Source organism: Xenopus laevis, chromosome 9_10S (genome assembly GCF_017654675.1).
Source record: "Xenopus laevis strain J_2021 chromosome 9_10S, Xenopus_laevis_v10.1, whole genome shotgun sequence".
NCBI classification, from domain to species: Eukaryota; Metazoa; Chordata; class Amphibia; order Anura; family Pipidae; genus Xenopus; species Xenopus laevis.
Window position 1 is genome coordinate 39519769 of NC_054388.1, and position 26557 is coordinate 39546325.

The 26557-nt window shown below is 41.1% G+C and overlaps 1 protein-coding gene across 4 annotated transcripts in view; it reads right to left on the reverse strand.

Moving 5' to 3' along the window:
* Window positions 1-831: 831 nt before the first annotated feature.
* grb2.S (growth factor receptor bound protein 2 S homeolog) overlaps window positions 832-26557 on the reverse strand; it is a 28939-nt gene continuing 3213 nt past the window's right edge. For 2 of the 4 annotated variants that reach the window (XM_018237455.2, XM_041577745.1), the window contains exons 2-6: window positions 16544-16776; window positions 8252-8349; window positions 4868-4990; window positions 3915-4119; window positions 832-3546 (exon numbers count right to left, since the gene is read on the reverse strand). In XM_018237455.2, the coding sequence (XP_018092944.1) occupies window positions 3361-3546; window positions 3915-4119; window positions 4868-4990; window positions 8252-8349; window positions 16544-16621 (690 nt within the window). In that variant the 5' untranslated portion in view covers window positions 16622-16776 and the 3' untranslated portion in view covers window positions 832-3360. 4 annotated transcript variants of the gene reach the window in all.

The following is a 26557-nucleotide window of genomic DNA, read 5'->3' on the forward strand; positions in this document are numbered from 1 at the left end:
TGCTGTTTTCATGCAAAGGAGATCCTGCTCTGAATGGTATTTCTGTCAAATATATGGAAATAACCTGCCTTATGGAAATATAAGAACTATTACTGCAACTGGCATCAAGTAACAAAGCTATCAATACTTCCTTGCTACTAAAAGTAACACACACGAGATTTCCTCTTTAAATAAAGGTTTACTGGAAATACTATGAGGAGTTGTCATAATGCCAAACTATCAAGAATTTGGCAATGCATTATCATGAACTTAAAAAATAAAAGGCCTCAAACATGGGAACAATGTGATTCTACATGGAGTGTATAGATGCACCGGCAATTGTGAACACAAACACGTGTGTAAGAGATTAAATCACAGTCGCACAGTTATTTATGCGCCTACAATGCAGCACATTGAGTGAATCTTGTGCTGGTATGAGCCCTTTAAAAGGAACAGTGACGCCAAAAAATGAAAATGTACTGTTGCCCTGCACTGGTAAAACTGAGCTGTTTGCACTATTCCAGGTGCAACACTTACTTGATACAGACACGTTCCTATGATTTTTATAGGAACGTGTCAGTATTGCTTTAAAATAGCTGCCCCCGACACAGCAGCTTGTTTATATAAACTATAGTAGTGTTTCAGAAGCAAACGCATCAGTTTTACCAGTGCAGGGCAACAGAATATTATATTTTTATTACTTTAAAACATATGACGTTACTGTTCCTTTAAGGAGCAAAACAAATGCTGAACAGGCATGTAGCATACGGATTTCATATGCAAGGGAAGGTGGCCCTAGTGCTTGCAGGGTATCCGGACATCCAGGAATAAATGAAACCTGTTTACCAACAGTCGGGTGAAGAAAATGCCAGATTTTTATTATTATTATTAACAACAGTTAACATCTATCTACTGAATGCTGCATTGGAGGATTAAATACAGAAGCCGTTCTTTAATTAAACACTGATTTGATTGGTTTCATACACACACAAGTTACCAATCTGCAAGGCTGCAGGATACACACTAATCCCAGAATAGACAATCATATGGTCCCGGTGCATTCCAAGCCCCCCTTACATGACGAACTTGAGGAAGCAGATAAGATGGACCGAGAGTCGGAGGGGCCAGAGAGACAGTCCAGCTGTCCTCAGTGAGGGACTTAATGTTACCACCGTAGGGTTTTGAGGACATGGATAACAATTCAATCTCAAAGGGGAAACAGACCTTATGGATCGTTTGGGTTTTTTTTCCCCATTTAATTGCACTTAGATGCTAAAAGCATGGCTTGTTTATACGGCAGTATGAATTTGAGAGCTGCCATATTACTTTCCTCTGTTAAAGGAGACATACGATAAATGATAAAAAATTTGAAGCAATTATAAGTAATATATGGTGTTGCTTTTACATGGTGCTAAACATTAATTTTATCTTTAAAAATGGCCCCTTTATTGGAGCTCCCTATAGATGTTCACTGGTCCCTGTCTGACTTTCAAATGAGGGGTGGGCGTGTCCTAACGGTTCCTCCCAGTAGCACAGTAGGAGGGGGACAGCCAATCACAGCCCTGCAGTCACACAAGCACAGGCAGGCTTCAGTTCCCTATCAGGTCCTGCTAGCTGCTGATTGGTTCCTGTCCTACAGTGCAGTGAGCTGAGAGCCGCCGGTTCCCCTGCACAGCCTGGGAATTCAGGGAGCAGGAAGTGGAAGAGAAGGGAGGGATTATTAGGCTTTTTGCAGAAATAGTGAATAAATCAGCCTGAAACACTACTTTTTTTAAGCACAATTCTTCTATATCTAAATGAGTATAATGCACTGGTACATTCTTATTTTGTTACACAAAATGTCTCCTTTAATGCTGTTCCATATGCGGTTATTGAAACAGCAGGAGAAGCAGGTAGTATGGCAGCTCTAGTAATTATGTACAAATGCACAGAAGGAATATGCTGTGCTATATATGAGCTATGCCTTTCTCTAACACTTGTCTTGCTTACTAAAAGGGCAGCTTATCATTCAGCCTCTGTGGCTTCTCAATCCCCTTTTAACAAGCAAGACAATCCAGAACGTGAGTTCACAAGCCAGGAAACAACGTGCTGCTCCTTATTAAGACATACTGGGCAGAAGCCGAGGTCAAGTTTTATATTTAAAGCATAAATCCATTGCAACCATGTCCGCCAAACCACAGCCAGGTTGTTAGGGTCAATCCCCCAAAGCAACCTCACAGAAACGGATTAACTGAAGAATGATAAATTATACTAAAACATTAATTTTTTTTATAGTGGGCTTTGTCTTTAATGTTGTCTTTCAAAACCCTAGGTTATAACCAATACCCTGCCAGATCCCTGCTGGCCCCTTCCCAACCAGTGTCCCAATTGTATTTTCCTGCCAGTACTTCTGTTCTGAAAGAAGCACAGAATACAAGATTAGGCCGTATTGCAGGAGATACAAAATGTCAATATCATGTAAAGATGCCTGAGGCAGGAGCCTCCCTATTTGGGAAGAAGAGGGAGTAGCATTTGTGGCCCCTTACAATCAAAACAGCAGATCCAGATTTGCATAGAGAGAAAATGAGTGGATATGGCAGCTCTCACTTCTGCACATTTTATTTTCCAAGGCGTGTGTACTTAGTGCTTGGATAACACATGCATGGTATGGGGGGGGAAGTGAAACAGGACGTGGGGAAGAAACAGCAGCAGTAAAGGGAGTTTGTTAATTAAAAAAAAAAAAGTCTCTTGTTTTTGTTTTTAATTTAAAGGTAAGTTTTGGCATTCTAAATCAAACATCAACAATCACCCATCCCCTCCCTCAGAGTCAGTCGGACTCTCCACCCTCCCACCCAAAAAGTTCGATGTTGGGCCAAGGGTTCACCTTCTGAAAACACGCAGAGAAACTGCACAAAAGACAGGCAGGCTTCTGGGATCGCCAACTTAGATCAAGGCCCAGGAAGCATTGGCCACTGTAATATAGTCAGACAGTCAGTCCAAAGAGTTGTGAGCTATAATGAATGCGTACCATTCCCACCCCCCACCCCCTGTAATATTTTGCAGTACTGTCATCTGTCAGTCAAAGGGCAGCCAACCAGATCTAGGCAGTCAAAACATAAGCATTCTTACAATATGTCTATGTTCCCAAAACCCCCAGTTAATAATCTTTCCATGCTTCTATCTTGTTATAATGTATTTGTGACAATCCCAGGGCAAACTGTCCTTGCTGGTGGTGCGTGGCTGCATTCAGCTGGTCAGTCATCTGTCTGTCTTGGTCAGTCTGTCTTGGGCTCCCCCTGGGTGAAGATTTTCTTTCCCCTTGGTCGCATAGTCAGTCCAAAATGCCTCCCAGATCAGCCTGTCTGTGCTCCTCCTTGGCCACTGGATCCTTGCCGACCCTGGTTACATGTTACGGTTAACAGGTGTCACATAATTACGTGGGAACATGCCGGTTTGGCCAAGGCATGTGCCCTTCCACCAGTTGGGGTCAGAGTTGTCTACAACTTGGATGAAGTCTCCTCGTCGGAATCCAAGCTCACCATCTTCTTGGGGGTCAAAGTCAAATAGTGCCTGCACAAAGGTCGGTTGCTGTAGTGAGGTTAAAGATCACATGTCAGATAGGTTTAGCCTTAATAAGATAGGATATCCCTTCCTGATTCTGCACATGCACCTATACATATCACAACAATCAGAAATATATGCACCAGAAAGCATTCTAGTTACAAGCACATTATACACAGATAGAACCCAATGGTCATCAGACAGGCAGATAGGTGGGAAATGTGAGGAAAGGCCCAATGGTGTTATAAGAAAAGATAAAATGCTTGGTACATGAGATCTTCTACAGGGTTACTCTTTAGAAATGAGATACATTATATCCCAGATATGGTTGTATAAATGCACAGTGCTTTTCTATCCAAAGCACAGTCTCTTGCCTGTCCCCCTCCTCTATATACCTGTGGCAAACTCGTGGCTCTGTCTCCCCCGTGTACCTGTGGAACCTGCTCGATGTCTCGTAGGAAGATCTGCTGGTTCCTAGATACGGATGTGGACCTGTGGTAGTCCACCAGCTCATTCAGTGAGTTGAACTTTACCACCCACAGGAAGTACTTGCCGGCTCCGTCCCGTAGGACCTTGAAGTGCTGCACGTCGTTGCCAAATCTGAAGAAGCATAGTGAGAGCCTTTCAACACAAGAAAATTGGCAAAACCCATGCACTGCTCAAAGAGGTGAATTTTTAGAATGTGGCCACACAGGCTGAAGGCTCAGCTGCTGCCAGCCTGCATATTTTTTGCAGGCTGAGAGAAGTAGATATGCTCCGTGCCCCTGCTTCATTGATATGTATCTGATCAGCCTTTGTGCGTGCACACACAGTGGAGCTGAAGCTAAGGTCAGACCAGAGATGCCTCCTTTAGCTAATTTTGGCTGACCACAGCTTTAGCTCCACTGTGTGTATGCGCACAAAGGCTGATTGGATACAAATCAATGGAACTGGGGCACTGAGCAGATCTCTCAACCTGCAAAAATATGCAGGCTGACAGCAGCTGAGCCTTCAGCCTGTGTGCCCATCGTCTTACAGATATTTCCCACTTACAATCTGATCAACAAATCCAGACCCCCTAAGAGAAAAAGGAAGACATAAGAAAGCAGCTGTTAGGGTGGTGGCACAAGGAGAGATTAGTCGGGACAAATTTTCTCTACTGCAGGCGACAAATCTCCCCAAATGTCTTCCAGCCGGCAAGAATAAGAATCGCCGGCAGGATGGCATACGTATCGTTTTGAATTTCCGAATTCGCCCGAAGTTGCCTCATGAGGAAGGCATTTTGGGGAGATTAGTCGCCTGCAGTAGACAAGATTTGTCGCTGGGCGACTACTCTCCCCTTGTGCCACCACCCTTAATGTCAACTCACTTGACTGATAAGGAGAAATCTCCAGGAGCACTTTCACTCTCCCGAATCAAAAAGGCACCATCGTGTCTCTGCTTTCCAAGCATCTCTTCGGCTTTGGCACGGGGAATTTTGCCGAAAAACCACCTGTGTAAATTGAAGAGTGTTAAAATCAAAGGCAGAAAACACATAAAAGGAAATAAAACAAGAGAAATTAAATTTTGAGCCATAATATGGTACACAAGAATGTGCCAGTCAGAAATCATGAGCCCAAGAGGGGATTGGTATATGTTTGGGTAATGACACATGTGACTATTCCATGGGAGCAAATCACAAAAGTGGACAAAGTACATTCTACATTTTCATAAAGACACAAAAATTGAAAAAAGGAAGCGCATGTAATGATTCAGTTGTGCAACATCCGCTACAGCCAGTTGCTTTATTTGGAACAATATGCAAATGTTTCTTCCTCAATGCACTGTCCAGCACTGGCACATATTCTACTTTTAAGGCCATGTCAACAAAAAAATTATTTTTTTTTTGTCTAATAAAAGAAAACTTTGCAATATATATTCATTACAAATTGTCTATAGTTTTTAAGTTAAGTTCCTATTGAAAGCAGTGCTTGACCCCTTTTTATTCTTTGCCCTGATGGCTCAGACTTCTAAAACAATGTAACACAAGGCAGCTGATTAACAGACCTGTCTTTGCTGGGGAACTAAGACGTGTTTAAAAAGCAACAACCAGGATTTAAGCAATTGCCAACTTCAATGGGTTGATTTGCCCTTTTCTCTGGACGCATGCATGCAACACTCGTTTTGTTTCGATATTTGCCAACAATTTCATTTTTTGGTGCAAGAAATGTGTGAATGTGTTTTTTTACAACAAACAAACAAAAAGGTGCAAAACTACATTTGAGATTTTCCCAGTGGAGTAAAGTTTGGTGTGACTCCCAGGGGATCTCTTCTCCAAGTGGCACATTAGCACAAGGCAGATGTACAGCTGAAAATCATCTGTTTAGGAAGAGCTCAAGACAAATTTAGAAAAAGTCATTAAAATGCTGTGTGAAAGTCACAGAAGTGGAGATTATGGAAGGTGGAATTGCTTAATGTGCTATTACCCTTAGTATGATATAGCCTGAAGTACACTAAGCACATTTGAATCCTTTATTCATGGTGTTATGGCTGCATTATCTCTCTATTCTAAGTACAGACCTAGCAAACAGTGTGCAGCTCAAATTCCAACTCTTAAGAGCTGCAGAAGTAGAAAATGTCTCTCCTCAAGGGTCATTTCTGCATGGGCTACTTGTGCTCCCAGGTCCTATAATTTCAATTTCACATGAAGACCTGATGCCAGGCACATGTAGGGTACCACATGGGCATTTAAGATTTCCTCTTGGTCTGAGAAGGAACTGTGGCAGATGATTATATCACTCCCGGAAGCTCAAGGATTCTAACAGAAAGAACATGGCAGTGCAGCACCAATGCTGCACCAATCCAGAGCTCAGCAGTTTGCCCAGCTACAACCGACAAGGTATTTCTCTTTCCCTTCCTTTTAGCAGTCTAACGAACAGTACAGTAGTGATGTACGGACTGGCCCGATGCCCGCGGGACCCGGCTTGACTTCCGCAGTACGTCCTTGGGTGGGTTCGGGCTGAACTTTAGGCCCCATTTTCCCCTGCCCACAGCCTTCTTCTGCCCCACTTCTGCCTCTGTGCGTACCTTTTTATATACTTGCGCAAGCCCTGCCCCTTTCACAATGTCAAGGCGGGCGAAGGTATATAAAAAGAGTGGATCTCGCCGAGTTTCAGGTCGGGTGGGGGTCGAGTTTTTCTCAACCCGCACATCACTACAGTACAGGTATAGGATATGTTATCACACGTTATCCAGAATACTCCAAAAGGCTGTCTCCCATAGACTCTATTTTACCCAAATATTTTAAGATTTCCTCTTTCTCTATAACAATAGAACAGTAGCTTGTACTTTATAGAAACTAAGATATAAATTATCCTTATTAGAAGCAAATTGCCTATTGGGTTTATTTAATGTAGGGATGCACAGAATCTAGTATTCGGTTCGGGATTTGGCCAGGATTCGGCCGAATCCTTTTGCCTGGCCGAACCAAATCCTTATTTGCATATGTAAATTAGGGGCGGTAGGGAAATCAGGTGACTTTTTGTCACTTTTTTCTTTCCTGACCCTAATTTGCACATGCAAATTAGGATTCAGATTCGTTTCGGCCGAATCTTTCACCAAGGATTCGGCCGAATCCCAATAGTGGATTCGGTGCATCTAGGGTTGCCACCCGGCCGGTATTTTACCGGCCTAGCCGGTAAAATACCTGCCAGGGCCGGGGCCGGTATTACAAATTTACCGGCAATGTAGCTGCCGGTAATTTGTAATACCTATAACAAAAGCCCTTGGCCCTCCGGCAGAAACTTACCCCTCCTTCATCCATTTCTCAAAGGAGCAAACAGATTTTTTTGTATTCAATTTTGAAATCTGACATGGGGCTAGACATATTGTCAATTTCTCAGCTGCCCCTGGTCATGTGACTTGTGCTCTGATAAACTTCAATCACTCTTTACTGCTGTACTGCAAGTTGGAGTGATATCACTCCCCTCCCTTTTCCCCACAGCAGCCAAACAAAAGAACAATAGGAAGGTAACCCGATAACAGCTCCCTAACACAAGATAACAGCTGCCTGGTAGATCTAAGAACAGCACTCAATAGTAAAAACCCATGTCCCACTGAGACACATTCAGTTACATTGAGAAGGAAAAACAGCAGCTGCCAGAAAGCATTTCTCTCCTGAAGTGCAGGCACAAGTCGCATGACCAGGGGCAGCTGGGAAATTGACAATATGTCTAGCCCCATGTCAGATTTCAAAATTGAATATAAAAAAATCTGTTTGCTCTTTTGAGAAATGGATTTCAGTGCAGAAATCTGCTGGAGTAGCACTATTAACTGATTTTTTTTTTCCATGACAGTATCCCTTTAAGGTATGAAGATCCAAATTACAGAAAGATCCGTTATCTGGATAATAGGCCCTGTACTTGTACAAGGCACAAGTAGTCACCTGATGGTAGACTGACTGGTTTAGTATGAACTAAAGGCAAATTCAGGAAAAATGTTGGTAAAATGTCAATTAAAATCATAAGACAAAATGGGAAAAGACAAAATCACAGAAGTGAATATGGTGGGAAATCAGACAAACCTATAGGAACTTTTTTGTGTCTGCATCATCACTTTTGTGACTTCCCCCATGAGTCACCATCTCATCTGTGCTTAGGATTTATATAGTGTGTGTGTGTGTGTGATTGTGGAAATCAACCTTGCGTTTTGTATTGGATCTCACATGTGAAAGGTTATCAATGTAACAGACGGTGTAAGAGAAGAGGGTGCTTACGGGTGTGGCTTCATCTCAATATAGTTTTTGGGTATAAATCCATCCTTGCCATTGAGTTCAGCTTTGTACCAGTTTTGGTCACATTCTTCATTCAAGACCTAGAAAAAACATGAAACATTTGATTACTAAACAAACTACTAAAAGTGAAGTACTGGAGTTTGCTTCGGTCAGGGGCCGTTTTCTAGTCTTTTACATTTTTCATCACAGAAAGCAATACCAGTCACAACCAAGGGCACCCATACCAAATCTAGTTTAAAGGAATTGTTTAGTATAAAAATAAAAACTGTGTAAATAGATAGGCTGTGCAAAATTATAATGTTTTTAATATAGTTAGCCAAAAATGTAATGTATAAAGGCTGGAGTGACTGGATGTCTAACATAATAGCCAGAACACTACTTCCTGCTTCTCAGCTCTTTTGGTTTCCACTGATTGGTTACCAGGCAGTAACCAGAGACTTGAGGAGGGGCCACATGGGTCATAACTGTTTGCTTTTGAATCTGAGCTCCATACAGAGGATCAATTGCAAACTCACTGAACAGTTAGGTCTCATGTGGCCCCGCTTAAAGGGAAACTTAAGTCTAAAATAGAATAATGCTGTATTTTGTATAATAAACAAACTTACAGCACCAGAAGCCTAATTAAACAAATGATTTATGTTTTCAAAGTTAGCTGCAGGGGGCAAAACTGGAGTCCAAAACTGAACTGCATACTCCAGATGAGGCCTTACCAGGGACCTATAAAGAGGCATAATTATGTTTTCATCCCTTGAGTTAATGCCCTTTTTTATGCAAGACAGAACTTTATTTGCTTTAGTAGCCACAGAATGACACTGCCCAGAATTAGACAACTTGTTATCTACAAAGACCCCTAGATGCTTCTCATTTAAGGAAACTCCCAACATTTAGTGTATAACTTGCATTTATATTATTTTTGCCAAAGTGCATAACCTTGCATTTATCAACATTGAACCTCATTTTCCAGTTTGCTGCCCAGTTTTCCAGTTTAGACAAATCACTTTGCAAAGTGGCAGCATCCTGCATGGAACCTATAGTTCTGCACAATTCAGTATCATCTGCAAAAATAGAAACAGTACTTTCAATGCCCACCTCCAGGTCATTAATAAACAAGTTGAAAAGCAAGGGACCTAGTACAGAGCCCTGTGGTACTCCACTAACAACACTGGTCCAATTAGAACATGTTCCATTTACCACCTCTCTTTGTAGTCTATCTTTTAGCCAGTTCTCTATCCAGGTACAAATACTATGTTCCAGGCCAACATTCCTTAATTTAACCAGTAACCTTTTGTGTGGCACTGTATCAAATGCTTTAGCAAAGTCTAAGTAAATCACATCCACTGCCATCCCAAAATCGAGGTCTCTACTTACATTCTCGTAAAAGGAAATTAAGTTAGTCTGGCAAGATCTATTACGCATAAAACCATGCTGGCACAAACTCATAGTATTATGATTTGCTATGAAGTCCAGTATCTTATCCTTTATTAACCCTTCAAAAAGCTTTCCTACCACTGACGTCAGACTAACTGGCCTATAGTATTGAGGCTGAGAACGGGATCCTTTGTTGAATACAGGCACCGCCAATTCGCCAGTCTCATGGCACTATGCCAGATCTCAATGAATCCTGAAAAATTAAGTAAAGAGGTTTGGCAATCACAGAGCTAAGCTCGCTAATTACCCTGGGATGAATACCATCTGGCCCTGGACCTTTGTTAATCTTAACATGTTCTAGTCTCTTTTGAATTTCTTCATGTGTGAACCATGCATCATTAGTTGTATTACTAGAATTGGGACTATTAAGAAGGAAACCTTCACTTACTGGTTCCTCATTTGTGTAGACAGATGAAAAATATGAGTTCAGAATCTGCGCTTTTATTTTTTCATCAACCAGCTGACCCCCCTCTGAAACTAAAGGTCCCACCCTTCCTGTTTCATTTTTTTACTATTAACATATTTAAAAAATAATTTTGGATTTTTTTTACTGCTTGCTGCAATATCCTTTTCTATAGCAATTTTAGCTTGCCTTATAGCTTCTTTGCATGATTTATTGGCCTTCTTTGGCTAACTTGAAAGCCTTAAAAGCACGTCTTTTCTTACCCACCTCAACACCAACGCTTCTATTGAACCAAAAAGGTTTTGCTTTACAACGACGTTCCTTGCTTACAAGTGGAATATACTGACAAGTATATTTATTAAGCAGCATTTTAAAGACTTCCCATTTTTGTTCTGTGTTTAACCCTGTGAAAAGCATTTCCCACTTAATATGTTGCAGAGATGCCCTTATACTGTCAAAGTTTGCACGTCTGAAATTTAGTGTTTTAGTTACTCCCTTATAGAATTGCTTCTGCAACAGAATCTCAAAGGAGACCATGTTATGATCACTATTCCCTAAATGCTCACCCACACAAATGTTAGAGATGAGTTCAGTATTGTTAGTTATTACAAGGTCCAAAAGAGAGTTATTCCTAGTAGGTTCTTGAACGAGCTGGAATAAAAAGTTGTCATTCAGCATTTTTACAAACCTACTAGCTTTTTCTGTCTTAGCAACCCCATTACCCCAGTCAATGTCTGGATAATTGAAGTCACCCATAGCAACAACTTGACCCAGCTGTGAAGCCGCTTGTATCTGCAAGAGTAGCTGGGCTTCATACTCGACACTTATACGAGGTGGTTTATAGCATACACCAATGATAATTCTTTTTGTTACCTTTTGCCCAGTCAAAACCTCTACCCAGAGTGATTCTACACCCTCACCAGTGCCAGCTATTGTTATTTCTTTAGCGCATGGCTTTAATTCAGACTTTACATACAAACACACTCCTCCACCCTTTTTAATCCCTCTGTCCCTCCTAAAAAGGGTGTAACCATTTAAATTCACAATCCAGTCACATGTTTCATCCCACCAGGTCTCAGTGATACCAATTATATCATAATTTTTAGAGCATGCAATTAATTCTAGGTCTCCCATTTTACCTGACAAACTCCGTGCATTTGCCAGCATACAGCGGAGGTTACTACTTTTACTTTTGAAATTTGCATTACTTAGTGAAGAATTATACGTTAAGTTAGTATTATTCTGTTTTCCTTGTAACAGAGGGACCTCCTTAGCTGGTAAACTGTATGCCCCCCTCACTCCTCCCCCATGACCCCTTACTAACCCCACTGCCCCGTCTACACTAGTTTCCCCATAATTCTTTATCTCACCCACCCCCCCTTACCTAGTTTAAACACTCCTCCAACCTCTTAGCCATTCTTTCCCCTAGCACAGTGGACCCCCTTCCATTGAGGTGCAAACCTTCACGACTGTATAGGTTGTACCCCAACGAAAAATCAGCCCAGTGCTCTAGGAACCCAAACCCTTCCTTCCTGCACCAAGACTTGAGCCACGCATTTAGCTCCCTAAACTCCCGCTGTTTTCCTAAACTTGCACGTGGCACAGGCAAAATTTCAGAAAAGATGACATTGGAAGACCTTTCCTTGATACAGTCAGATTTCTTATAAAAATGGTACAATTTTTTTAAATTAGTTAAAGGATATTGGAGATAGATTTCTTTTTCATTAAAGAAAATAAAAATGGGATTTTATTTTTTTTGACTTTACATCCCCTTTAAAGTCACTGACTACCTCAGAGTTAGAGAGCTTAAAAAGCAGGAAGTTGTGTTCTGTTAGACATCCAGTCACTCCAGCCTTTATACATTACATTTTTGGCTAACTAACTATATTAGAAACATGTTTTATTTTGCACAGCCTGTCTCTTTACTCCGTTTTTATTTATAAAAAAAAGAGGACACACGGTATAGCAAAATGAAAAAGTAAAACTGAAAGCAGCCAGAACATTTAAAGAACACATTTAAATAACACTTTTTAGTTCACTGGGCTAAGGGCCAGTGACTTTCCCAAAGCTGTGCTTGACTCGTTTAGGCAAAGGACCTTCATGAATACTAAGATCTGTCCATTTGGAAAAGTTACTACGTAAGTGAAACATTTAATAATGAATGCTCTGTGCATATATGAACGGTGGGGAACAGTTACCCAGAAGCAGTAACCCAGAGCAACCTTGAACTTGCTTTATCATTTTAAAAGTCATTGGTTGCTCTGGATTAATGATCTTCAGTTTTTAAGCGGCTTTTACAACAGCTCTGCAACAGAGGAGGAGGGTACAACCATCTTAAACAAAATTCCTCCATATGTGGGGTAGAGCTACACTGTAAAAGTGATGGGTGGAGGGCTCAGTCAGCGATAGATTTGGCATGAATGCTTATTTGCTGGCTTAGGAATCCACTAAATTTATGCCAAGGCCATTTAGGGTTAGACACTTAACCGCTGCCCTGGATATTCTTGGAACAAGGAGGGAGACTAATGTAAAATAGTCACATATCTGCAACCTTTTAATGAGGGAAATAAAGCACTGACCAAATTTTTGTCCACAAAGGCAGTCATGACTAACACTGTACAAGTCTACATAAATGCCCCCACTTAGTAAACCTAATACACAACAAGCACATTTCACGTAGAACCAAGGGGTCGGCCCAGGCCTGCTTGTACAGAGACAGGCCTCCAGGGGAAGGCAGGAGGAGTAACAGATATCAGTCCAGCACGGCTTTGGTTCCATATACAGTTGTGTTTAGAATAATAAGTGTTTAAAAAGGTGACTAAAGCTCACATTCTATTCCAAATCAAAACAGCAAGAAAAAAAATTATCAAATTTGTGTTATTCCTTTACAGAAAGTTAAGAAAAAGGAATATTAGGCTGTTCCAAAAAAAATAGCAGTGTATATTCTTCTTTACAAACTCAAACATTCACTGTATAAACTGAAAAATGTTTCAAGATTTTGTTTTTCTTTGAATCAATGAAAATAATATTCAGTTGTATAATCAGTGTTTCTGAGAACTGCTGCACATCAGTGTTTTATGGAGTCCACCAACTTCTGGCACCTGGTACATTCCACAATTCTTCTGCATTTCTTGCTTTTGCCTCAGAAACATTTTTGATGTCACCCCACAAGTTTTCTATTGGATTAAGGTCCGGGGATTGGGCCACTCCATAATGTCAATCTTGTTGGTCTGGAACCAAGATGTTGCTCATTTACTGGTGTGTTTGGGGTCGTTGTCTTGTTGAAACCCCCATTTCAAGGGCATTTCCTCTTAGGCATAAGGCAACACAATCTCTTCAAGTATTTTGATGTATTGAAACTGCTCCATGATCCCTGGTATGTGATAAATAGACCCAACACCATAGTATGAGACACATCCCCATATCATGATGCTTGTGCCACCATGTTTCACTGTCTTCACACTGTACTGTCACTTGAATTCAGTGTTTGGGGGTCGTCTGACAAACTGTCTGTGGCCCCTAGACCCAAAAAGAACAATCTTGCTTTCATCAGTCCACAAAATGTTGTGCCATTTCTATTTAGGCCAGTCAGTGTGTTCTTTGCCAAATTGTAAGCTCTTCAGCACGTCTTTTTTCAACAATGGGACTTTGCGGGGGCTTCTTGCCGATAGCTTGGCTTCACATAGGCATCTTCTAATTGTAACAGTATCACAGGTAACACAATACCTTCTTTTTATATCTTCCTGGAGCTGATCATTGGCTGAGACTTTGCCATTTTGGCTATTCTTCTATCCATTTGAATGATAGTTTTTGGTTTTCTTTCATAACTTTCAGGTTTTGGTTGCCATTTTAAATCATTTTAGCTGAACAGCCTATCATTTTCTGCAGTGTTTTCCCCTCTCCTCTTAATCAAATACACTGTTCTGAACAATGCCTGGATGAGCTATTTTACAAAGATGTTCAGAGAGAAATACACTATAACCAGCATGCACAACATTTGCTGCCTTAAATAAGGGTCGTAATGGACACCTGTTATTTTCACAGAATGAATGACCTCACTAATTTAACTCCACACTGCTATTATTTGGAACAAGCTATTATTATGGAACACTGCTATTATTATTTGGAACAAGCCTTAATTAATTACTCAATTACACAGAATCAGCAGCATGGCATCACTGTTGGGTCTGTTGGTTTCTATTACTCTACTACATGTACTAATAAATTATTTGCCATGTAGAAATAGAATTTCTACCAAAAACAGTGATTGATCCGGTTAGTGATGTCGGACTGATATTATTCTGGACACAACGGTATCTATTATAAGGAGTTATACCCACAGACATGACATATTCAAAAGGACCAAGTACTAATGATAATCGGGGTGGTGTTTACCCAATGGTTAGACTTCAGGTTTCAAGAGACCAGACTACGGAAAAACATTGCTGTTGAGGTAATGTGGTGAAAGTTACTCTACACCAGCTAACCTCTCTGACCTCCCCTGCACCCTGATGCTCAAAAGCCACAGCTTAATTTCCCTCAAACCCCTCTTGTTCGCTTTTACCAGGCTGATCTGACTTGTGAATAGTGCATATCACAGACATGGACGTGCCTGAAGTAGATTTATATCACAAGTACTCGACTTTAAAGGAACAGTGATACCAAAAAATGAATGTGTTTTAAAGTAATGAAAATATTGTGTACTGTTGCCCTGCACTAGTAGAACTGATGTGTTTGCTTCAGAAACACTACTATAATTCATATAAACAAGATGCTGTGTAGCAATGGCGGAAGCTATATGGCACAGGTTAAATAGTGGATAACAGATAACACCATTATGTCTTACAGAGCTTATCCGCTATCTGCTGTGTAACCTGAGCTTTTTTCCTTTAAATGGCTGCCCCCATTGCTACACAACAGCTTATTTATATAAACAATAGTAGCGTTTCTGAAACAGACATCAGTGTTACCAGAGCAGGGGAACGCTGCATTATATTTTTATTGCTTTAAAACATTTTCATTTTTTAATGTTACAGTTCCTTTAACACTCCCCCATAAAAACCCATCTGTCACAGAGCCATTTCTCTTTGCTATAAGAATCAAGTTGCAGATCAACAGAAAATGGCACAGTTGAAGGCCATAGGCAATTGGTGGGGGATGACTGAATGCAGTGAATGCGTTTATCCTGAGACAGGATAACAAGATGGGATAAATAAGATTATCCTAATCGGCTAGTGAGCTGGGAGCTCTTAATCTGCAACGCTAATAGAGGGGGTGCGGGGGAGACAGGGAAGGGGAAAGATCAATGATTATGGACTGTGCCAAGGAAAGATCAAATGCAGCCAGACCAGAAATGACAGGGCTGCAGCCTATTCAATAGGAAGAAAAGATTCACAAGCTAAACAGCCATTTGCGGTTTATTGGCAGAATGGAAACATTATGAGATCAATGTAATAAATATCTTTCTGTCATTGTTTTCTATCTGGATTCTATAAACGTGTCAATAACTCTGTTTCAGCCTTATATATATTGGCATTGTACGCCAGCTTTCTGGAAACTCTGCTCCTTACCTCCCTACAAGGCAAGTTGCTGTTACAAGAAGCCCACAATGGGTGTGTGTCTGTGCTAGTGGGTCAGAGTTAATATGTTGAATCCACCTCACTTCTGTAATTTACATGTACTGCATTGGTGGTGCTGGCCCCTCTGATGAACTGGCTAGGTCCCTTAGTAACATTAAGATTTTCACGGACCTGCACACACGCTATTTTTCTGCAGTTGGAGAGCTTACCCCTTTTATTATACCACTAACAGTATCAACGTTTTGCCCGAAACGTTGATACTGTTAATGGCATAATAAAAGGGTAAGCTCCCCAACTGCAGAAAAATAGCATGTACGGAGGGCACAGCCAGCTAAAAGTGCCAGACAACAGAATGTTCCACGCATATCATTAGCACAAGCAGATCCTATGGGCAATGATAAATGTAGCAGCGCTTAGTTGCTGGTGGGAGACCACCTCTCCAGTGGGGTAATCGCATAAAAACGCAATTTGCCAGTAACGTAACTTGGTGGGGGCGGGCCCTGGTGCGAGCCGTGCAGACGGGCCCGCCCCCACCCTCGTGTGCGCGATTTTTCTGTGCCGCTGCAGCCGACTCCAGTGCACACGATCTTCCAGGGGGGCCCTGCGGGGGTGCGGGGCCTGGCCCATTTGCACCCCCTGCTCCCCCGGTAGTTACGCCCCCTCCAATTTTCTACAATTACATTGAATCGCCAATTGTTTCTGCAAATCATTTGTTTGGTGTTATGCCTGAGAATAAGGGGTTGAGAAGAAATGAAGCAGATTATCAAGCCATAGTCCCAATTAACTGTGTATTTTCCAACTGATTTAGACAAGGAAGAACCACGCTGTGCCCCCATGCCCTGCTAAACCCAATTTGACACTCACCTTAAGCACGTCCCCTCTTTTAAAGCTCAGTTCATCATCAGCTGTGGCTTTAAAGTCATATTTAGCTATCGCCTCCATACTGAATGCAGAGTCCTGCCCCTGGGGGCGTCAAAATGAAAAAAGACTGTTCCCCCTCCGCTGCCCGCGCCTCTCCTCAGTCACGTGGGTCGAACCAACGTGTCACTTTGTTGTCTCACCTTCACTTAGTGCTGCCGGAAGGACTCACGAGCGGCCTGTGGGGAAAAACATGACATTTTAATTATTAAGAATGGCATTTTCGTTTAGTGGTCAACTTCATCAGAAGACATCCCACTTTTATTGGGCTGTGGATGAAACCCAGGGCATTCAAAATGAACCCAAATATATACAGATAAAGAAAAAGGTGCATAAATACTATTTTTGGCACTACCAAAATGTATAAAATGCAAGAACAGTAGCAGAACAAAAACAAATATAATAAAGAAAAGAAAAATACTATGAGTAAGTGCCCCAGCAGGCATGAAACGCATTGGGCCTTCACCTGTATTGTCCTAATAAATGTATTTGAACTTTTAACTACTTTTTTAAATCACAATTTTTGCTGTTTTGGGGATGTACAGACCCTACACCTTTAATACCCATCAGAACAGAGATCATTTCAAGTGGAAACTATTCACTTACTATTTTTAATTAGAATAAATGGATTTTTAATTAAAGTGCCATGTCAAACAGAGTAATACTGCCTCATTAAAAACACAAGGGGTTGGTAGTGTCCATCTTGGTCAATAGTGCAAAGGAGCACGGCCTCTTCCAACTGCCTTTTTGGCTAATTGAATACACGGGACATAAAATAATCAATGGAGGGGTTGGACCATAAAATCATTAGGAGGTGTCTCAGTTTCCAAGCTCAGAGGTCAGAGCAAAAATATCTGCTATGGTCTGTGAATATATCATTCCAAGCAACCTCCCCTCAAAACGACAATTTCCTTGCACCCAGCACTGGTGGGGGCCATGCAGTAAGAGATAAGGCAGGAGATATCAAGTGCGAGAGGGGGTAAGAACAGATCAATGGCAGAAAGTGCACAAAGTTCAAGACTCACCTATATCATTACTGCATTTTACCCCAATGGAAACATTCATAAATATTTATATACCTCGAGAAAGATAATTACATGCTGCTTCTTACTGACTGATGTTAACAACCAGCCATTTTATTGTCCCTTGTATGTATTGAGCCGTTGATGGGCCTGCCTTAAATGGGTTGTTCACCTTTAAATTAAATTTTAGTATTATATAGAGTGATATTCTGAGACAATTTGCAAGTGGTTTTCATTTTGGATTATTTGTAGTTTTTGTGTTTAGCTTTTTATTCAGCAGCTCTCCAGTTTGCAATTTCAGCAATCTGGTTGCTAGGGTCCAAATTACCCTAGCAACCATGCATTGCTTTGAATGAGAGATTGGAGTATGAATAGGAGAGAGCCTGAATAGAAAAAGGAGTAATAAAAAGTAGAGATAACAATACAGAGCATTTGTTTTGAGATGGGGTCAGCGACCTCCATTTCAAAGCTAGAAAACGTCTGAAAAATTATAAAAAAGAAAAAATGAAGACCAATAGAAAATTTGCTTAGCATTAGCCAATCTATAACATATTAAAAGTTAACATAAAGGTGAATCACTGCTTAAAGTGATACTGACACTAAAAAATGAATTTTAGCATATGAATGTACATTAAATGTTACCTATAGGTCATGTTGATCTTTTTTGCTGAGAGGTTTGTTTTTGTATATAATTGTTAGTTGAAGTTCCTAAGCCTGACTCTCTGACACTCTGACTTTGCCAACCTGACTGTCCCATCTCAGCCTGTTAGTTACAGTTTCTAATGCTAACGGACTCCTGCTGCACAAATATGGCAGCCCCCTCATACAGGAACATGGGGGATCAGACAGGTAATGTAAAAGCATCATGCAAATACTTTATGGCAAAGTTAGAAGTAGCTTGCAAAGCCAATATTATAATAGATGTAAAAAAAAAGTTTAATTTCAGGTGTCAGTATCTCTTTAAGTTAGCCATAGACGCACAGCTATAGTTGTACAAAACAACGTTAAGTACAATTCTTGGACCATCTATGGACTCAGAAAAATAGTCCCGACAATTTTCATACCATGGCTATTGGTTGTTTAGTAAATTGGACAGGTTAGAAAATTTCTGTCGGGAAACAAGAATATCTTTGGGTGATTTCCAGTACGTAACTTTTGTACGGATGTTGTCTGTCAATTAATGGCTAGACCATCTTCTAATTTGTTATTTTTCCTACTTTAAAACTAAAATTTAAATCCCAATGGCTAGTTTTAGATAGCTGCAAACAAACGATTGATCGATATCCAAACGTTCATTGTACAAGGAATTAAATCTGAACGTCTATGGCCAGTTTACACATACAATAGAACCCCCATTTTACGTTTTTCAGGGGGCCAGAAAAAAATGGTGTAAACTCCAGGAAAATGTAAAACAGGGAAATGTATTATGCATAATTTATAGGTGGGACCACAAAATAACAATGTATAATGAAGGAAAACTTTAAATCAGAGGATGTAAAATGGTGGTTCTACTGTATTTGGACAAAATTCACCCAGATATCAATCAGGCAGGTTTGAAAATCCTATTGGAGTTTCTGTTGAATGCCTATTTGTCTCCTTGTCTCCTACATAAACTAGGGGGTCTGTAAGTGTGAGATTTGGGGCAAATCATGAATTTAAACACCCTTGACTAAAGGTGAACCCTCCAATGGGGTCTTAAACTGAAAGTGAAACAACCACTGCTCTAAGTGAAAGCAGCATGGCAGCTTTCACTCAGATTTATTTCCCTCAATACATTGTCTCTCTAGCTCTAAAATTAAAAGAGGACAGTATAAAGTCAACAGGAGACAGGCATTTCTGTCTATAGCAGTCTATTCAGGAAGATCCACTTTGACCAAGACACCCTTTCTGTTAGCTGAAATCATTGTCCATCAAACACCCCTGTACAACTGTGGTTGTAGTACAGTCCTGTGCAGAACTACTTTATAAGACCCGGACCCGACCCCGCTTATTTACCCACTTTAACTTGCAACCGCCTTATCTGCAACCCACTGACTACCATTAAACAGGAAGTGATGTTGCTGCAAACTAGAAGTGACATCATCAAGAGTGGGAGGGGACAGAACAACTTTGTACAATTTTAAAAGGAGTAAAATATATACAATATAACATAAGAAATTTAGATTAGACCTGCATCTATACCCGCACCCAAAAAAATCCTACCCTCATACTGCAGGGTACCCGCTTTTTTTGCAGGATTCTAGGTTGGAGTACACAACACCTAAGTGTGTAAATAGACAGATTGAAAGGCTGCATGTGTCTGGGACCCCCTGAATTTTGTGCCCTGGAGTACAGAAGATGGGTAACTGGGCACAAGGATACTTGTACATGGGCAGAGCTAGTGATGTGCGGGCCGACCCAAGGCCTGCAGGACCTGTGGGACCTGCGGGTCTGGCGGGTTCAGGCCGACCCCTGGATAAAATGCGCGGGTCGCGGCGGGCGCGGGTCAAGCTCTTCTCCTGCTCTCCCCGCCCGCAACCTAGAACTGCCGGCTTCCGGTGCTGGAATTTATAGACTTCCGCCTGCCCCGCCCATTTTGTGACGTAACTGCGGGGCGTAGTTGGGCACGGGTCTATAAATAAAAGGGAGCAGCGGGCCCGGGTTGGATGCGGGTCGAGAAACTCTCGACCCGCACATCACTAGGCAGAGCTACATTTAGCATCCGGACAAGGGTAAGATGGGGGTCAACATAATAAAAATAAAACCCTGCTGCCTTTGCCCTGAGTCCAACCAGATCACTGCCTTGTGCCTAGGGTTGCCATCTTTTCCTATAATTGTTACCGGCAGGTGGGGGGGCGGGAACAAAAGGGCGGGCTGTGATGCAAAAAGGGGCGGGGCCACGACACCAAACCGAAGATGGAGGACAAAAGCTAAGGGACAGGGGATTGGGGGCAGGCCGAGGGGTCTTTTTGAAAGTTATTACAAATTTACCGGCAGCTACATTGACGGTAAATTTGTAATACCGGCCCCGGCAGGTGTTTTAACGGCTAGTCTGGTAAAATACCGGCCGGATGGCAACCATAATTGCCACCTTTTCTGGAAAAAAATACCGGCCTTCCTATATATTTATCTTTTTTCCCCATTAATAACATTGGGATCAACCATTATTTTTACTGGCCAGGTGGCAACCCTATTTGCGCCGTTTACAGGGCACACTGTGTTTTCATTAAAACAGAATCCCCGGAGTTGTGACAAGCAGCTTGAGAGCAAGGCCCAGCAAACACTCCGCCTGCTTTCCTACTTCATCCAATGTGTTTACACAAGTGTGCTGCTAAGATGGCAAACGCAGATGAGAAGACAACGAGACACACTGGCCCAGGGCAGGAGGTTACAGTCACTGGGGAGGTGACTGACTTTCTTTATAAATGAAATGTCCCCTCTATGCATATTTTACCCACACTTGCATTTTTTCCATGAGCTCTGCCTCAATACAGACCATGTGACAGAGGGAAGGGGAAGCAGCTCTCTTACTCAACAGGACAAAGCAGTGAAACTGAGGACAAAGCGAGTCTCTTGGCAGCCAATAAGCAAATCATGTCTCCGCCCACAAAACCTTAAAATGAGGTTTATTGCCTCACTTTTGGCTCTCTGTTAATGGCCCGTATTGCCTCCATTCTGATCCGATCGTTGGGCCCTAAGGCCCACAATCGAATCACCCCGATATCGCCCACTTAATGTAGGCATATCGGGGAGAGATCCGCTCATTTGGCGACATCGCCAAACAAGTGGATCTCCCTGTGCATGGACACCTTTACAGCGAATGATTTGCCTCTTGAAGGTCACTGAACTTCATTAGTTTCTGCAAATACTGTACAAATGGCAACATGTTAAAGTGATACTGACACAGATAAATAACATCTTGATACGATATTCTGAATTTGGAATTGGTGTTCATTTTTTATTATTTGCGGTTTTTGAGTTTTCGCTTTTTATACAGCAGCTCTCCAGTTTGTAATTGTGGCAATCTAGTTGCTAGGGTCCAAATTACCCTAGCAACCATTTATTGAATTAAATAAGAGACTGCAATATAAATAGGAGAGGACGTGAATTGAAAGACGAGTTATAAAAAGTAATAGCAATAACAATGAATTTGTAGCCTTGCAGATCATTGTTTTTTTAGATGAGGTCAGTGACCCCCATTTGAATGTTGGAAAGATTCATAAGAAGGTGGCAAATAATAAAAAACTATAAAAAAAAATACAGACCAATTGAAAAGTTGCTTAGAATTGGCCATTCTAGAACATACTAAAGGTGAATTTAAAGGTGACCCACCCCTTCAAAATGGAACTATCATGAAGTTATTTTTATATTAGATCAGTACATTTGACTGGAGAACACAAATATAAGTGGTTCTTGTTTAAAGTGACAGTCACAGCTGCAATTGAATCTAGTATAAACTGTAATGCTGACATTCACTGGCTTTAAAGTGTGAACTGAGCATCACAGCTACAATGGCTGCAAATTGAAAAAAGGAAATTTAAAAAAAACTGATATCACAGCTATTATGGGAGCTAATATAAACTGAAAAGCACGGAAAAAAATACAATTGCCACTAATAAATACTCTAAGGGGAGAGACACATAAAATACCATAAGGCAGCAGCGGTTTATCCAGCAACCTTATGATGTGCATAGGGAAATGCCAAGCACCCAATTGGCATGATCTTACAAAGAAAAGTGCAGCAGATTGGCTAGACAAGCGGCAGGTTGTATTCATGATTGCGGCTGGACACTGAGCTGAAAGCCTGCCTAGCAGTCCACAACTGCCAATACCTGATTCCAGCCAGGACACTATTTGCATTGAGTGTGTATATTCTCTGTGAAAAGTTATAATATAATAAGTAATAAAGTAATAAAATTACTTTATTAGAAGTATTTGCTTAAAATGGGCTCTATGGAAGATGCCCTTCCAGTCATTTGTATCTGGATAAGGGATCCCATACCTTAACTTTTTTTGTTGTGCAGGTTTCACGCTTACAATTTAGACTACTGTCTGGTTGCTAGGTTTAATTACCTAAGCAACTGAACAGAAGCTTGAGATAGATATATATATGTCATCAGTTATAAACGGTGAGTAGTGATGTCATTTCTGTCACAAGAATCACTGAAACTTGTGTATTATAATAAATAAAGTACCCCCTGTTGCAAAATATGAGGATATTAGAAGTTAACTCAGAGTGCCATGCCGCAGGCGCCTGCAGCACGGCACTCACAGCGCTACGTTTTCCGAAGTCGCTCCTCACGAGGAAACTTCGGAAAACAAAGCATTGCGATTTTTTCATTCCAGCAGGCGGAAGCAGTTCAGGGTGATTCGTCACCCCAAAGAAGAGGCGATTAGTAGATTTGCAACTAAATCTCACCGAATCTCCCAGTGTGACCTTAACCTTACTTTTGTACTAAATAAATGGAGAAAGATATACGGTGTGCGTGCAACTTCTGCTGATCTGTATTACATACATAGGCTACAGTCTCAATTGACTTCCGGCAAATACACTTCCCAAAAATACAGTGAGTAACATTTTCATTAGAAAAGTAAACCCCCCCCCCCCCAATTAACATGAAATAGAGAAGTGAGCATGTTAAAGACAGGGCCAATTCATTTACCTGCCTAAAGTTCAATGCTTCTTGCCCAGTTTTTTATGACCATAAACCCATTTGTATCATGTAACAATACTGCTATGGCTACTGGTCATAAAGGGGTTAATAACCCCTGCAGCAGCATGATTTGTGATATTGGGGCTGGTGTACCAAATGGCTGAGATGGACTGAGTTGCAGCCTAACAGGGATGGACCCTTCCGCAAATCTGGGGCCCCACCTTTCCCAACTTTGTCCCAATTCAATGAATGCAGTAATCAAATTTATAGCTTATATATATATATAAAAAAAAAAAAAAAGAGCTTAACAGATGATACACATGAAACTACACTAGGAGGAAAAAGCAAATATGTGACACTGAATGACTATGCTTATCTAGAATATAACTGCGCCCCTGCCCTTTAAGAAGCTGCCTTTATGAAACATTACACTTCCTCTTAGAGAGAGCATGCAGCCTTTAACCCTTCCTTAGAGAGACTACGAGGATGCTCTGGGCCTGTCACAGCACTACGGACTGTACCATCTGTACGATCTCCACCCATGAGCACAATGTGGAGAGGAAGGACCTCATTTTGGGCTCTGCTGGGATCCCATCTGCTAACAACCAACCCCACCCAAACCCAAAGGAAAACCAGAAAAATACTACTATTGGCGTCAACACGTAAAATTCATTACAGGACAATATAAATCTATATATTATAAATTATATACATATACAAGTCCTTAACTCTATCAGCACTGAACAGTAAAGAGATTCATCCTACCTCACGCATGCCAAAGTGATACAGAGAAAATGAGTATTTTTGGACATGACTTTTTCTAGCCTGCCACACTCCTTGATGAGATTCAGGCAAAGCTCAACCTCCATATATTAGCGCTCGCTTCCTGCTGCTCTCATATACAGACCTGTAGCAGTTTATATTCTCTGAGGCTATCAGTGGTGAGGGCAACATTAGGAAAGCATGTTACCTGGCCTCCTTTGGGCAATAAACTCAGGCAGTGACAAAAATGACTTGGCTGAGCCCACAATGACAGCACAGGATGTCACCGCAAGCTCCCAAATCACAGGAAAAGGGTGTGTTTGAGAGTTAACCCATACACAGCAGGCATGATGGGGTTAAATCAGAAGAGTGTACATCCCCCTTCATAATCCATGCGGCAGGGGCCCCTCCTCTTTCCTGTTTTGAAAGATAAATGATTGCACCAAGGAATGAAAGAGAAAGAAATCAGAATCCCCTTCTCCACAGCCCCAGCACCATATGATTAAAGCATCACTCTGATGGACTGTACAAATATAATATATTCTGCCTTGAGTTGAGGGGGAATACAGAGAAGGCAACCAGGAATTATGTTCACATGCTCCCAGTTGCTGTCAAGCGAGGGGCCCATTCACAATACACATTTTCAAACTTTATAGAACATAATAGTCGCAATACATTACTAAACAGTCATTTAGATTCACATTAGATGGCAAGAAAGAAACCAGTACATTCTTTATCAATCAATCCTGTATTACCACCTATGACTTTCTGCTTGATGATATGGGACAACCCCTAAGCTTAGTTCATCATCAGCAGCTCCGAGTACAATGAGCATGTGCAGAGCCACTGACACTGCTAAATGTTCTTACAAGATCCAGGATGGCGAGCTGATTACTTTGTCTGGAGTATTGTTATTACAGGGCTGTTGAATCTCTAGGTTGTATTTTAAAGGGGTGGTTCACCTTTGAACACTTTTTTTTCAGTTCAGTTGGTTTCAGATAGTTCACTAGAAATAAAGATTTTTTCCAATTACTTTCTATTTTCTATGTGTGACAGTTTTTCTAATATTGAAGTGTAAAGTGTCATTTTCTCCCCCTCTAAAGCAGCTGGGGGGGGGGTCACTGACCCTGTAAACTGTTCTAAATGGATACATTTCGTTGATACATTTCTTATCTTTGTCCCTGCTGAGCAGAATCTCTGGGTTTCATTACAGGCAGCTGTTAGAATTGATACAATAGTTGCTAATACTCCAAAGACGCTGCTGAGAATTTTATCAACTAAATGTTGCAAAATTGTAACAGTTTAGAGAGCCCATCACTGCGCTGCCAGACTCAAACACCAGAGACTTTAAACTTTAACATGAATTTGTACCAGAAAGAAAGGAACGGCAAAGAAGAACGAACGAGGTCGCACAGCCTTGTTAATAAATATAATTAGATTGTATGTGCAACTTGGAAACCATAAAAGGGAATAATTAGTGCCTTAAAAAATTTTTTGCCGAGTGCAAATAAATTCAATCAAAATAAATTCATTGTGTCCACACATTGATGTGTTGTCATTATTATATCTTGTGATAAACAATTAGTTAATAAAGTGCAATAGTGTAAGTACTAATTACGTAAGCAACAGTTTGCATTCCACTAGTCTGTAGAAGAAGGAATCACTCAATAAAACAGAACATTTAATAGTTCATTTAAAATCAAAAGAGGGAATTAATGAAGTATAAAAAACACTTAAAATTATGATGTATCCTGATCTGGGATACATCATAAGGATTGCAGTATATCCGAGTAATGAAAATACTGGTCCCACCTAGATCATTACATCAGTCTATATGCCCTCTAATAGTAGTATGAGTTGGGGTGGGGAGCAGGAGGGTGTCTATAGTAAAACAAATTAGGTGGCTCCCATTGTGGGAAAAACGACGGACAAACCAACACCTTGTATGCTGGACCATGAAGTATCACACAAGTGTTAATGGCCTATTCCCTATGTCTTGTGTTAAAGCAACACCAAAAGTTTGGACATGAACACAATAGGTTAACTAACCAAAGGTAGTGCATACAAACAGAGGACAGACCCAGTGTACTGTACCTTGCAGTATTATACAGACATTTATGTTTCCAATATGGTGTGCATAGAGTAACTGGCGCTTTGTCCTCTCAGAGGCAACTAAGTAAGTATGGCCTGTTCTCTATCGCTAGTGCAAATGCAACACTAAAAATTGGAAATGGGCAAAGCCCAAAATTAAGTCTGTGCAAGTGCTGGTAACAACATCACCGATCTGTCCAACGCTACCTCCGTTATTGGAAGGAAACCGCTGCCACCATTCAGCCCACCCTCCAGAGTGCCTCCTCCCCACCCTTAGAACGCTCGATAGAGCAAACGCCTGACGTACGTTTCGCCTGTACAGGCTTTCTCAAAGTTTAAACTTTAAACTTAGATTTTGTAAAACCGGTAAAAAAGAAAAAATGGAAAGTAGTTGGAAAAATTCTTTATTTCTGATGAATTATCTGAAACCAACTGAACTGAAAAAAAGTGTT